Source organism: Astatotilapia calliptera, chromosome 18, assembly GCF_964374335.1.
Source record: "Astatotilapia calliptera chromosome 18, fAstCal68.1, whole genome shotgun sequence".
In the NCBI taxonomy this organism is placed as follows: Eukaryota; Metazoa; Chordata; class Actinopteri; order Cichliformes; family Cichlidae; genus Astatotilapia; species Astatotilapia calliptera.
Genome location: NC_137439.1, coordinates 15,014,653 through 15,029,458, shown reverse-complemented (window position 1 = coordinate 15,029,458; position 14,806 = coordinate 15,014,653). Strand labels below are relative to the sequence as shown.

The 14,806-nt window shown below is 37.6% G+C and overlaps 1 protein-coding gene across 5 annotated transcripts in view; it reads right to left on the bottom strand.

Annotated features, from left to right (window-relative positions):
• LOC113010475 (pituitary adenylate cyclase-activating polypeptide type I receptor-like) overlaps positions 1–14,806 on the bottom strand; it is a 33,267-nt gene that overhangs the window by 17,451 nt on the left and 1,010 nt on the right. For all 5 annotated transcript variants that reach the window (XM_026149539.2, XM_026149542.2, XM_026149544.2 and 2 more), the window contains exons 2-3: positions 12,089–12,258; positions 5,802–5,895 (exon numbers count right to left, since the gene is read on the bottom strand). In XM_026149539.2, coding sequence (XP_026005324.1) covers positions 5,802–5,895; positions 12,089–12,133 — 139 coding nt within the window. In that variant the 5' untranslated portion in view covers positions 12,134–12,258. The remainder of the gene's footprint in view (positions 1–5,801; positions 5,896–12,088; positions 12,259–14,806) is intronic.

Sequence of the window (14,806 nt, the reverse complement as noted above, 5' to 3'; positions counted from 1 at the left end):
AGAACAGAATTTGATCAAAAACAAAATAATTTGCATAAAAACAACAAAATTAGAACGAAAACAATGGAACAGAATTAGGATGAAAACTACGGAATTAGAATGAAAACAACGGAATTTGAATGAAAACAATGGAATTTGAATGAAAACAATGGACGTTTAAAAGAAAACAACAGAATTAAAATGAAAACGACAGAATTTGAATGAAAACAACAGAATTAGAATGTATAGAACAGAGTTTGAATGAAAGCAACAGAATTCTAAAACAAACAATAGAATTTGAATAAAAAGAGTAGAATTTGAATGAAAACAACAGCATTTGAATGAAAACAATGGAATTAAAATGAAAACGACGAAATCTGAATGAAAACAACAGAATTTGAGAACAAACAACAGAATTTGAGAACAAACAATGGAATTTGAATGAAAACGATGGAATTTGAATGAAAACAACGGAATTTGAATGAAAACAACAGAATTTCAATGAAATGAACGGAATTAGAATGAAATGAATAGAATTTGAATGAAAACAACGGAATTAGAATGAACAGACCAGAATTTGAATCAAAACAATGGAATTAGAATGAAAAGAAAAGAATTTGAATGAAAACAACGGAATTTGAATGAAAATGACAGAATTTGAATGAAAAGAACAGAATTTGATCAAAAACAAAAGAATTTGAATGAAAACAACAGAATTAGAACGAAAACAACGGAATTTGAATGAAAACAACAGAATTTGATCAAAAACAAAATAATTTGCATAAAAACAACAAAATTAGAACGAAAACAATGGAACAGAATTAGGATGAAAACTACGGAATTAGAATGAAAACAACGGAATTTGAATGAAAACAACGGAATTTGAATGAAAACAATGGACGTTTAAAAGAAAACAACAGAATTAAAATGAAAACGACAGAATTTGAATGAAAACAACAGAATTAGAATGTATAGAACAGAGTTTGAATGAAAGCAACAGAATTCTAAAACAAACAATAGAATTTGAATAAAAAGAGTAGAATTTGAATGAAAACAACAGCATTTGAATGAAAACAATGGAATTAAAATGAAAACGACGAAATCTGAATGAAAACAACACAATTTGAGAACAAACAACAGAATTTGAGAACAAACAATGGAATTTGAATGAAAACGATGGAATTTGAATGAACAGACCAGAATTTGAATCAAAACAATGGAATTAGAATGAAAAGAAAAGAATTTGAATGAAAACAACGGAATTTGAATGAAAATGACAGAATTTGAATGAAAAGAACAGAATTTGATCAAAAACAAAAGAATTTGATCAAAAACAAAAGAATTTGAATGAAAACAACAGAATTAGAACGAAAACAACGGAATTTGAATGAAAACAACAGAATTTGAATGAAAACAATGGAAGTTTAAAACAAACAACAGAATTAGAATGAAAACTTCGGAATTAAAATGAAAACGACGGAATTTGAATGAAAACAACAGCATTTGAATGAAAACAACGGAATTTCAATGAAATGAACGGAATTAGAATGAAATGAATAGAATTTGAATGAAAACAACGGAATTAGAATGAACAGACCAGAATTTGAATCAAAACAATGGAATTAGAATGAAAAGAAAATAATTTGAATGAAAACAACGGAATTTGAATGAAAAAAACAGAATTTGAATGAAAACAATGGAAGTTTAAAACAAACAACAGAATTAGAATGAACAGAAAAGAATTTGAATCAAAACAATGGAAATAGAATGAAAAGAACAGAATTTGTATGAAAACAACAGAATTAGAAAGAAAACAACGGAATCAAAATGAAAACGACGGAATTAAAATGAAAACAACAGAATTTGAATGAAAACAATGGAAGTTTAAAAGAAAACAACAGAATTACAATGAAAACAACAGAATTAGAATGTATAGAACAGAGTTTGAATGAAAGCAACAGAATTCTAAAACAAACAGTAGAATTTGAATAAAAAGAGTAGAATTTGAATGAAAACAACAGCATTTGAATGAAAACAATGGAATTAAAATGAAAACGACGGAATTTGAATGAAAACAACAGAATTTGAGAACAAACAATGGAATTTGAATGAAAACAATGGAATTTGAATGAAAACAATGGAATTTGAATGAAAACGATGGAATTTGAATGAAAACGATGGAATTTGAATGAAAACAACAGCATTTGAATGAAAACAACGGAATTTCAATGAAATGAACGGAATTAGAATGAAATGAATAGAATTTGAATGAAAACAACGGAATTAGAATGAACAGACCAGAATTTGAATCAAAACAATGGAATTGGAATGAAAAGAAAAGAATTTGAATGAAAACAACAGAAGTAGAATGAAAACAATGGAATTAAAGGCAAAGGAGCTAAAACAGCTTGTTTCAGAAAATGGACAAACTGAATAACTGTACAAAGGCCCAGTCTAGGTGTGAATGATATATAGGTGAGAAAAATATAAGGACTTGAAATGATTGCAATGGGTTCCCTGTAGTCTTTTAGCTCCATTTTTGGTCTCCTCCAACTCGTTTAGGAAAATTCATGTGGCTTTTTAGATGCTTAATGATCCACTGTGTTCACCAGCTGTTTTGTGTGTGTGCTGTTGGACTCAGATCTTGTACGATGTGTTTCCAGAGCACTTTTACTGCCTGCTATGGCAGAAAAAGACCAGCTCTTTGAGCAGTGAGCGTTTGGAGGAACAGTGAATTTGTGAGGTAAAAGTCAATAAGGCTCTGCTGCACATTTATCTTTTATTATCAATGGATATATGTTTTAGTATATAAACATTAATTATAGCTATTCTAACTCTGTGTATTTTGCACTATTCGCCGCCTTTTATGCTCTAAATTCACTGGAAAGACCATTAAAGAGGATGTTGAGGAAGGAGGTAGGCACAAGTACCTGCATTTATTCACAAACATGCACTGTCAGAGCCAAAATGACAGATTTTAGTTGGTCTAACATTTATCTGTGCACAGACACACCCTTGAGAGTATCAGCCCTTGCTGTCAAAAGAGCTGACAAATGATTCTGTCTGACCAGCAGCAGAAAAAAGCCCATCATTTCACACTGTAGGGCTGATGCTGTTTTAACAGTTTGTATTCCTGTGGAACCAAAAAACACACTCAGTGATCAGGAATAATGTCAAAAACACACAAAATCTGGAAACCGTCAGGAAACAGAACTATTCTATTGTTCTCCATTCTTGCCTGAAAGGATTTTTTCCTGGAAATCATTTCCATATGTTACCCTGAAAACTGTGAATAGAGCAATGGTAAAGGGTGACAGTGTGATGCCCTCCCTGGTTTGTTTGCCTGTTTCGCAACTATATTTTCCTTTTGCAGGAAAATGGTGAATGGTTAAGTATAAGTTTTTGCAAGCTGTACCTTATAAAGGAGCAACTCTTGAGGTTTTTGCAGGTTTAATGTGATACAGTTAATTCCCCTGGTGTCCCAGTTGAATCAAGCTGGAAGCAGACAATTTCTTAGCTCATTTCCATTTACCGGTTTCTGCTTTGTTTTGATCTTCTGCTATTCATCTGTCTCAATGCTTGAGTGATGCTCAACATTTTTGTTTTTATTCTATGTGTTGGTTTCACAGTTTTAATTTCTGTCTGTCTTTCTCTCCGCTCCCATCTCTTCTCAATCCTTCCCCCCTTTTTCTAGTTTATGCTCGGGCGGTTTATAGTGCTGCAGAGGCAGGCAGAAGTCTGATTTGTGTGCACTTTGAGTGTCTTTGTGACTGGGGGTTATCTGTTCATGTGCATATGTGAGTTTGTGCATGTGTCCGGTGTGTTTGCAGTGCTTTCTCTACTCTGCTTGGCTCTCTAATCTGTTTTGGTTCTGTCTGGTGAGCCGGACACAAAGCCAATTACCTTTTAAAGGGCAAATCTGAGCCAAATGAGCTGAACTGAGCTACAGAGGTAACTGGCTTAATAAAGCTCCCTGTCCCTATGTCACGCAAAATCTCATAGTATTTGCCGGGCTTCAAAAATTCAGCATATGAAAATCACACATCACACATTCTGTACTGTCCACGTAAATGTAAAATACATTTGTACAAAAAACACATGGCTGGATTCACAAGACTGGTATAATTTCATTTTCTGAAGCAGATTCGATCAACTGGTTTGACTTCCCAAAGGCCACGGCAGTATTGTCAAACATTTACAGTGCAACATCCACAGATAATTAATTTGTAATGAAAGAAATGTCAGATTTCTGCATACCAGGCAGTTTTATTTCCTCACAAATGATTTGCTGTCAGCAGAAAACAGCAGGGCGGCTTCTTTTACAGCGAGGGGAGGATCAGTTAAAGTGTCAAGGCTGGCTATTATGTGCTACTGTGGTCTAAAAACTGAAAGTTAAAAACAAAAATAAACAAACTGTTTGTGTTGCAGAGCAATGAGGGAATAAAATAATAACAGAATGCCCAATCCATACAATACAACAAATAAAAGAGTGATAAATTAAAGATGCCCAATTTGACCTTCTAAAGGTCATAGAAGCGCTATCAAAATCTGCACAGTCCAACATCCACAGATAACCTATTTGGAATCAACTGAAATCAGCAAATCATCTTAATTGAGAAACTGGAGACTGTTTTTGTTGATATCCGTTAATAAATCAGTTTGTTTAGAAATCAATTTTTATCAGTCAGAAAAAAAAGCCTCCTCATAACAGCTTCTCTATGCTTTGTCTGACTTGTTGTTTCCTTGTTTTCATTTTTCTCTTCGCTTTTTCTCAAACCTCCATGTCAGATTTCTGCAAACCTGGCAGTTTTATTTCCTCACAAATGATTTGCTGTCAGCAGAAAGCAGCAGGACGGCTTCTTTTAAAGGCGTGGGAGGAGACAGGGATCGGTTAAAGGTTCAAGGCTGGCCAATATGTGCTACTGTTTGTGCTACAAAAAAATTGAAAGAAAAAATAAACAAACTGATAATCTTTAAGAGGACTGAAGGAATAAATAACACAATGCCTCATTTTAATCATTTAAGTGTGAGAAATTGTGCTCACATTTGCTTATAAATGACAGCTCTACTTTACCACCTCATACTGTGCAAAGATAAAGTGAAAACACTCAGATAAAAACAGACGAACCTAATGCAGTTTGCTGTGCAGCACGCAGGGAGACTACAGGGCCGACCTTTAAATCTACAGATGAAAAACGAGCTGACCTTACAGCTCCTCTCCTCCTTAAATTTGTTATTTTACACTCTAAATCTTTTACATTTTTCTTGTGTTTCTTTTTTTTCATGGCTCTGTTACTGTCACCAAAGCTGTAAGTCACAGTGCAGTCTGGGATTTGTAGTCTGCTGCGCATATTTCAAGCAGCAGGAGACCTGTAGCAGTCGCTAATGAAAACCACAATCCATAGCCAAGAAAATAATTGTTTCCAGGGCCCACATTACAAGTTTCCTCTGGGGTTTTTTTCTGAAAAGTGACGTGGATAAAATACAAAAGCAACTCGAGGAAAACATTTTTCTCTTTGCTCTACATGACTGGCCTTTTGAGGTAATGCATTTGCAATGTGAATCAGAAATACAGCTCCATTCATCTTTCATCCTTACATGTCCCTGTATGACCTTTTCAAACATGAAAAATGCCAGATCATTGAGTATAAAAACAAGCCTGCATTCCATTAATTCCCATTAAGCTATTCATGACTTTCATCCGCAGATCTGTGTTTTTGGAGCTGACCGAGGCGTAGACCATGTAATCACAGGAGCACAGAAATGAAAAGCAACATATGAAAACGTTGCATACCCACACTTGGGGACGCATCCTCACTTACCATATTCTTCTCCATCTGATTTGTGCATTGCGATCCTCTCCATGCATTTATCATGTTCACGCTTTATTACGCAGTGCTCAGACTCGGAGGCCACCTAAAGAAAACACACAAGCGCACACACTGATGTGGGGAGACTCGGGAAATATAGTCCACATCAGATGCATTTGACTAGAAACACTCTTTTTGCTTGTTTGCTTTTGGTGTGGGTGCTCTGCAGAAGACCATGTCGTCCACTTGCTCACTGTGAATTATCAGGATAATGACCTGTGCTATTCTCATACGGGTGCAATTGGGTTTCTGCTAGCGAGGTGGCAGGATAAAAAACATGTACTGGATGGCTGTGCTGGACATTTGCATTCTCAAGCGCAACTCTAACCCGATCAAAGAGATGTTGCTTGACTGTTATAATAAGATCTATTGTAATAAAACATCCTCTTGTCTCTTATCCATTTTGAGTATCCATTGAGTTACTAACTAAATTTGGGAATAATCTTCTAACACAACCAGGGATTGGGACAGTGGTTCCAAAATTATGGTCCTTCAGACATCCTCTGCTAACCACTAAAACCAAAGCCCATTAAAAGGGCACACAAAAGCCACCACAGTGGAGTAAACAAGATATCATCTTCCTCCATGATGCAGTGAGGAAAGCTATTTACTCTCAGGCAGTAGACTTACAGTATGTCTGTCATCTTCTCTGTTGATGTACCCCCGCACTCTCCCTTAAGGCCAATCTCTATTTTGCACCTTTAGCTTTCTTGCAACCCTTCCTTTGCTCTCATGGTGAAATGATAGGTGTAATATATCCCAGCCCTCTGAGCCATGGCTGACTCATCACTCAATCTCCCTCCTCTTCTATATGAATTCACTTCAGGCATCGGTATTGAGATAAGATGGGTCATCAGCTGACTGTAAAGATGTCCTAGGACTCACTTCCTTCCTTTATCTTTCAGCACAAGAGCAGAATTTTGAAACACTCCAGGAATAATGTGAAAAATTATTAGAGCTATCCATTCTCTGGCACATTACCATTTAAAGGGCAACAGTTGTTAAATGCAAATAATTTCGCCACTTCTCTGTGATGGCAAAAAATAAGCAAGCAAGCTTCCCCCCCCCCCCCCACACACACACACACACTTCTTCATGTTGTAATAACCGTTTGGTATTCTTCAATAAAACTAGTGGAGTGTTTTAAAGGAAGACCTCTCTGTACCCATCACAAGCATCCATGTTGCTAAGCAGCAGGTTACCAGCCAGGAGTCAGCACACAGTGTAGGCAAAGATTCAGAAATGAGAAATAATTGGATGCAGATGACTAATATCTGTTTAGCATGAATGCAGGCAGGCCTGTAAGATGACAGTATGAAATGTGCTGTTCATTCCATTTCAAGTTACTCACCTGTTTTGTGCATGTGTGCATGTATGTATATGAACCGTTTCCTGTTCCCAAATAAGCTTTAAAATTGTATTTCTGCATGAAATAATCCAAAGATGTAGCTATGAGTGTAGTAAACATAATGTTTGCAGGCAGTGATGATTACTCAGAATGATGTTTACTGATTCTATCTGCAGAGTAACTTCAGTAAGGCTAATACTTTATGAAAGCATTGCAAGTTCATGCTACAGGAGTTTATTTTGTTATCATTCATGCTTGAGGACATTTTTATGTGAGTGCATGATACCAGAAGTAATTTTTACATTTGGTGTCTAGTGCTGTGTGCTGTTGATGTCAGTAACTTTCAGCTGCAATTGACAACAAGCTAACTTAAGAGATCATATGAAATACGGTCAACTTATGTGACCTGATGTTTAATCAAAATGCTTTTAAGCTCATTATAAAGCAGTGCCTACACTGTAACAAACAAACAAACAAAATACAGTATAATGTGCTGTTTTAAAATGAAAATGTGTTCCATATTACTTTTTTTTTACACATTTACTGATTACTATTTACAGACTCTTTTTGTTAAAAAATGGAAATAAAAATGTGAAATGTAAAACTTAGCTCGGAGATAGTGTACTGGCAAAAAATTTACATTTTGGAGACTGTTTGCTTTCAAAGTAAAAGTTGTTCCATATGTAAGTTACTGAGTATTTGTAGAGAAACATGAAAAAGAAATGACAGTCAACTGTGGCATTTTTTTGAGCGGCACATTTTTAACCTCTGATTGTACCCAGTAAGAGTCAACAACCTCCAGGAACCACTGCTAACCAGCCGGGGAAAACACATTTTTCCCTAGCAACCAGTGGCTCTATCACGTCCAGACTGGCAGACAACTCTTAAGTTATGTCTGCAAAATACAGTATATAATGACCAATGTTGGGCAATTAATTATCTAGTTACTTCTTCAAAAAAGTAACTGAGTTTTGTTTTTGTTTACCTAAAAATGCAGCCAAGGCGTTTTTTTAAATAAACATTTCAAACTGTTTACAGAACAATCAGCTGTTCTGCATCAAATCTGATGCCACCCAAATTATTTGTGGTGGTCCAAAAAATAATTCCTGTCCACTATGAGATAAAGGAGAACAACAGCCTGATACCTGCAGGCCTGACAACAGGAGATGTATCACTCCTGTAACACCTGTAACATTCAGTAGTCGCCTCATTGTTCTGACACACAAAACAACTATTGACTACACTACACACTAACTACACAAGATTTGCGCTAAACGTCGAAAATCTCTCACATCTCAAAACACCGCCGCCACTGCTAAAACTTCCCCCTTCCTAAACAACTAAATGTCATGTTGCCATATCATTTTTTGATTGGTCGACATGGTACATTTTTCCACCAGTAGGAAAGGCTGGGAGGGGTGGAGGGTGTTTTTGCTCGCAGGCTTTCCAGCGTTTTCCTTATAAAACACTGTTTTTACCGTTTCTTCCCGCAGTAAATATAAACAACGATTGCATTCAGGAAAAAAACAAACACTGCATATATTTTTATCATAACTCTGGTTTTACGTGGCCTATCAACACAAAATCAAAACTGGTATAAAGTCCACACTTTACCCGTCAATTGTTCCGTCTGTCCTGCTCACATCTCCAATGGTTGTGCACGTTGTCATTAACGTGGCTTCACTCCACATCAGCCACGCCGCTTTGCTAGCTAAAACACCGGTGTTGGCATAAGGACACTGTCATAGCCTGTCAACGATGTTGATTAGCTGCTTACCGGTATATACAAATGTGAATCGCATTATTGGCTGGACTATGGGATAAGGTGGCATCGTTCTAATCCTATACGGGAGCAGCCAGTCACTTACTGACTAACACTGCAAAACAGAATTGTTAAAGTATTAATTTTAATTTCAATTCAGGTTAGATTTTTTTTCTGTGCCCAATCATGCCAGCAGTGCGCAATAGCTTAGAGGGAACATTGATGAGGACCTCAACAACTACTTCTTCCCCACTGCTATCAGTCTCTTGAACAGCTAACCTATTTTAACAGTAATAATAATTTTTGCACATATGCAGGTCATCTTGCATAATATCTATTTCACACTTAAATTTTGTCTTTATTTATTTATTTATTTATTTATTTATTTATTTATTTATACTGTTTGTATTTTATCTGTTCTATTTCAATTTGCATATATTAACCGGGCATCTGCCTGTGGACAGCAAAGAAAGAATTTCATTGTACAAACAAATGCTTTTCTTTGTACATATGACAATAAACACTTTGAATCTTGAATCTTTGAATCTTGGATCTTAGTTAACTGTTTAATTTATAGCTTGACCAAAATTTACAATTATGATTTAAAATGAGAGATTGCTAAGAAAAAGGCAAAACCTACAAATATATATAATATTCATGGGAACATACATAAATACAGTATCATAGTTGTTTAGAATTGAAGCATTAAAATAACTGTAACGTTGTTTATGCAGTTTTGTGCGAGAGAAAATAAATGTACATGGGAAATAAAATATTCAGAGATGTGTTTTTATCCTATAGCTTTAGTAGTATCTTTCTGTGTTACAAAACTGAATAGAAGTAAAACTTTTTGGTTTACTCTGCTACTTGGTATCGGTACTTCTTTAATTAGAGCTTCCAAAGGTACTGTACTGTAGGTCTGCCATTTACATCAGTTTGAATTGACTACAACCCTGCAGTGTGGCAAAACAAAACAAGCCTGCATGTGGTATTTTGACTAAACATGGGACAGACAGCATTGTGAGTTTTCCTTTTAGCTCTGTTTTGGAGTCCTAAAGCTTCTGGGGGCAGTAATGCTGTTACCTGCTAAATGCTTTAATTTGACTTCCCTTGCTAGTTGCTAGCTTTAGCACAGCCTACACTGGATTTTCAGAGCCTTTTTTTTATACAATAATGTTGCTTGCTGTGATCTAAACCCACAATATTAGCAAGAATTTCTACCCACTTTAATACATCGTAGCTCTAATATACAAAAGAATGTGCTTTAAGCAGTTATTGAGTCAATGGTTCTTAATGATAATCTTTATGCTAACATTAGCTTCAGATATTGTTAAACCTTGGTACCTTAAAGACTTTTGTGATGGGTCTTGAGGCCACAATAAGACAGCTAATATTGTGATTAGCACCTTTTTCAAGTTCTTTTTTTAAATGCGGAAATATCAGTATATAATGTGAAATCAGTATTTTTTAAACTTGATGGTAGAACTATGAGCATCAACATTTTTGTCACGACCTGCGGGATCGGCAAGGCGCTGATCAGCATCTCTTCACTCCTAGCCCCCCTTCTCTTCTCTTTTTCCTCTCTCTCTCCCTCTCCCCTGTTTTGCCGGAGCGGAACTCATGGCGGGTTCACGCCCTCGGTCCACGCCTTCCCGGGTCGTGCACACCTGGGCCTCATCAGACCAGCTGGTATATTAGAAGGAGGAGATCAGCTGTTCAACGCTGGATTGTTGTGAAGGCTCTTGTCAGTACACACCTAGCTCAAGTTTGCCGTGCCTCTGTCTCAGAGACTTAACGTGTTCCTTTGTTCCTAGATTCCCCGGACCCATCCCCGTGTTTCCCCGTGTGGAGTGTGGAAGGAGTGACAGGTCGCTAGCGGAGTGGAGAGAGGCTGTTTTGAGCGCGTGTGTGATTTCCCCGTGTTCCCTGGAGGCCTGGACCCCTGCCCCTCACGTCTTGTATATAGCACTAACCTCGCACTGTCTGTACATACACTTGGTGAAGATCTGTAATAAACTATCTCCGTTTGAACGCTACCCAGGAGTCCTGCGAGTGGAACCTCTAAGCGACTCGTGACAATTTTTGTATTTGATTTTAAAAGACACATAAAACAGGCATGACTAAGCTGCGTAAAAGTACAGGGCTCATCAATATATTTCTAAGCGTGCTTTTTAATCTCTGCTCCCTGTAACTCTTCTTCTCTCAAACAGATGTCTATCCAGATATGGCCTCCATTCTGAGGCTGCAGAATTCAGTTTCCCCCCTCGAGGCTATTTTTACGAGAGCCAGATAACTCAGTAGCACCCACAGAACCACACAACACAGATAATAACTCTCGCAGACCACTGGCCCACTGTACAGACCCATCGGACACATAATAAGTACATCACCACAGACATATCTGCCACAACAGTCGCTAAAGGTCAGCCTTAGATAGGCACTGTTCAAAGATGTCAGCTGAAGAAGCACTTCACATATGTCAGGGGGCGGTGACTTCAAGGTTGGACACAATGTTTCTGGCTGCCAGGTCACTTTATGAATTCATTTGAGTCACCATCATCAGCTGGCACTGCTGTGAAATTTTTACTAGCAGCTACAAAGGCAAAAAGAAACCATCATCACGAAAAGGACGATATTAACTATATTAAAGCAATTTCTACATCTGTGTGGTTTGGCCAAGGAAAGAGCTGCTATGCTGCATCAGTTCTCTGAATATAATTCCTCCCACACACCTTGCACAACTCTTCCATTCTGCTTTTCATTTCAATGAGACCACAGAAAAGTGAGTCACGGCAGATGGATGGGTAGTTCTCTGGTCAGTCAGGCCATCTGTTTTTGTGCTTGCCTTAATGATGAGCTGATCCTGAATCTGTAACGTATGCTGATGTGGTGTGCATGGGGGTGATTTCCATCCTTCTACTGCTTGTCACAAACACATCAGCAAAAGTGTGGATATAAAAATAAACCAGGCTCAAGCTGAGGAACAGGAGGATAATAACAGAGACCTAAACATACCCGTATGGATGGATATATGCATTCCAATGCTCCTGAACACCCGCACAAACAAACGGACAAACAAACACACACAAATCTGGACAACATACAGATAAGTGCCCAGAAGCTACTCACCAAGGGCAACAGAAAGATTGCAGTCAGCAGGAAGCCTCTCATCATCCCCTGGGAAGTGTTTGCATCCAAAAGGCTCCTTGCTATCTTCGTGTGTGTGTGTGTGCCTGTGTGTTTTCAAAGGGATGCACTAAAAATGCTCCCCACAGCGTCACCGTGCTTCATCAAGGGCTCTGAAACACAGCACACAGAGAAAAAACACTAGAAGAAGAAACAACAACCATCACTCAACAACATCATTAAGTTTTTCTGAGTCATAACAAGAATCGCAATTTGCAGATACACGTGTGTAAACTAATAATGTTACTGCTGCTAATTGTGGCGACTAAAATGGTTCGTTCTTGAGAATTTCTGCTTTATTTCAAGTGCTGACGTCACTGCTCATGTCAGATGAAGTGAATGAATCTGTGTAAACGAGACACAAAGCCAGAATGACCTGTAACGTCATCTTTTTTAAAAAAAATATTATTTTTAATTTTTTCAAGACTTTATTCAACAGACTTTAAATCACAGTGCACTTCTAAAGACTGAAAGAACTGTGTACTATAAATATAATTAGTGGCTAATTTAATGCTAAAGTCTAAGCCAAATTACACTGAAATGCTTCCTGATGCCTTTATTCATACTGAGTTGATTTTATAAGAGTTACACAACAGTTTTTGGACACTGTGGCATCTTTCATTTTAACCTTTATTCAAGGCAATCTTTGGACGTTTTATGGAGCAACTCTATTAAATAATTTGGATGTTTCCTACCCTTCTGCTTTTAAAGTATGTGTTTTATTGTTCCTACCATACCTTCATACCTTCTGACACACTTACACGGGCCTCACACAGTCCTACTTAACAATGCGCATGCGCATGAGAATCAATTCTGTCATCAGGTATTGTTTCAGGTAATTAGTAACCCTGAAGAAAAAAGATAATATTGTCACTTAAAAATAGAAAAAGAACAATTAGATGGGGTTTTTTTTGGTGTGTGTATCAAAACAATGAATTTAAGTAGTTAATTAACCAGCAGGTTATTTTAGCTCAGTTGTCAACTCATATCAAATAATAACAGGTGCAGCCCTTCAGTGCATTTCTATACATTTCCATCAAATGTTGGATTTTGTTGTTTGCCTAAGCTGTGTAACATGAATATAAACAAGCAAAAACACCCTGATTTATACTGCAGAGCACAACTTAACTCTCATACTAGGACACATCAAACATATAAACAAACACAGGCCTTCAGTGGGTGTGCATGATTTGATATTTTGTCTCTAAAGCACCCCACACTTTGATTAAATCACATAGGCAACATTTTACTGAGTAAATAAACAACAGAAAAAGAGATGTCATCATCTATTCACTAAATTAAAACATGAACATGGGTTTTTGGAAGACAAATTGATTTCCAAAAGGCAAGAGATTTGGAAGATTCTTCTAAATTTCCTTTAAGATAATAAAATTCATGTGCCTCGGGTCAGAATTTAAAACATCCCCCTCCCGAACCTCCCTGACTTCATGTCTTACTCATCCGCTCAGCCTCCTGAAAACACAATGATTCACTGCTAACACAAAACACAGCAACACCAGAAACACATAACAAGCACACAACCAGTAAACCAGCAGACATGCACACCTTCTCCTAAAGATAATTCATGCACACATAGAAACAAATTCCACTCTGCATCCCCTCCTTCTTGTACTGAACCCAATTACCTCTAAAGCATCTCTCGGATGCTTTATCAAGTAACAGGACAGAGTGTGCTCAGAGGAAAAATCCAGAGATACAGAGGAGGAAGACATATGTCCAACAGGGCTGAAAGCAAACTTTCAGGGTGAGCAATCAAACCGAAATGCACAAATAAAACAGAGAGGGGCAGATAGGTACGGGGACTGGCATGATTGGTCCGCTCTTTTTCCCCCACACTCCATCTATTTAACCCAAAAGCAGTCACGCTGCTCTGGGCTTCAAATGAAGTTAAAAACGGCCTTATGTAGAGCAAATCAATGTCTCTTTGGTCCTGAGAAAGCTCTGGTGCAGAAAACAACAGACGGGCAGAACTACCCTGAGGGCAAGAAAGCCAAGAGAGTCTGCTTCGCTCAGTACTGAGTCACCAGGAAATGTTGGAAGGTTTGCAGCCATGGGACTATTCAGGATTATTCACTGCATGGAGCAGAAGACGAAGCTATAACAGTTTTTACTCACATCTGTTTGGCACGGATGTCAACAAAAGCTGAAAAGAAAACACTGGGAAACACATCCACTCACCAAGATGCCAATCAACCAAAAGACTCTCTGTGTGTGTTTGTGTCTATAAGCAGATGCATGACAAAAACAAGAGAGAAAATCTGAGACCCAGCTCAGATTCCTTAAAGATTTATTTTCACTGCAAAGGGGATTTTACAGAACTCTTCCCCTGTATGTGCGTTGAATTCCCCAGAACATTGTGTTGCATCAATACATCATTTCCAATTCAAAGCGATCCGAGAAAACCGCGTCCAATCAACCCACTTCCAATGCCGTGAACGTGTACCGCAATCCAAAACCTCCACATACATTCAATGAATGTTCCTTTGCTGAAGCACAGAGGTCACATGGCCCACATACCGCGGATCGCAAAACGTCGGTTGATTTCTATCATATCACAGGGAGAAGAAATCCGTCTACACAAGACACAGTAAGTGACAGCTGCTTTCTCCTTCGCTAAACCGCACAGAAGGGGCGATTTTT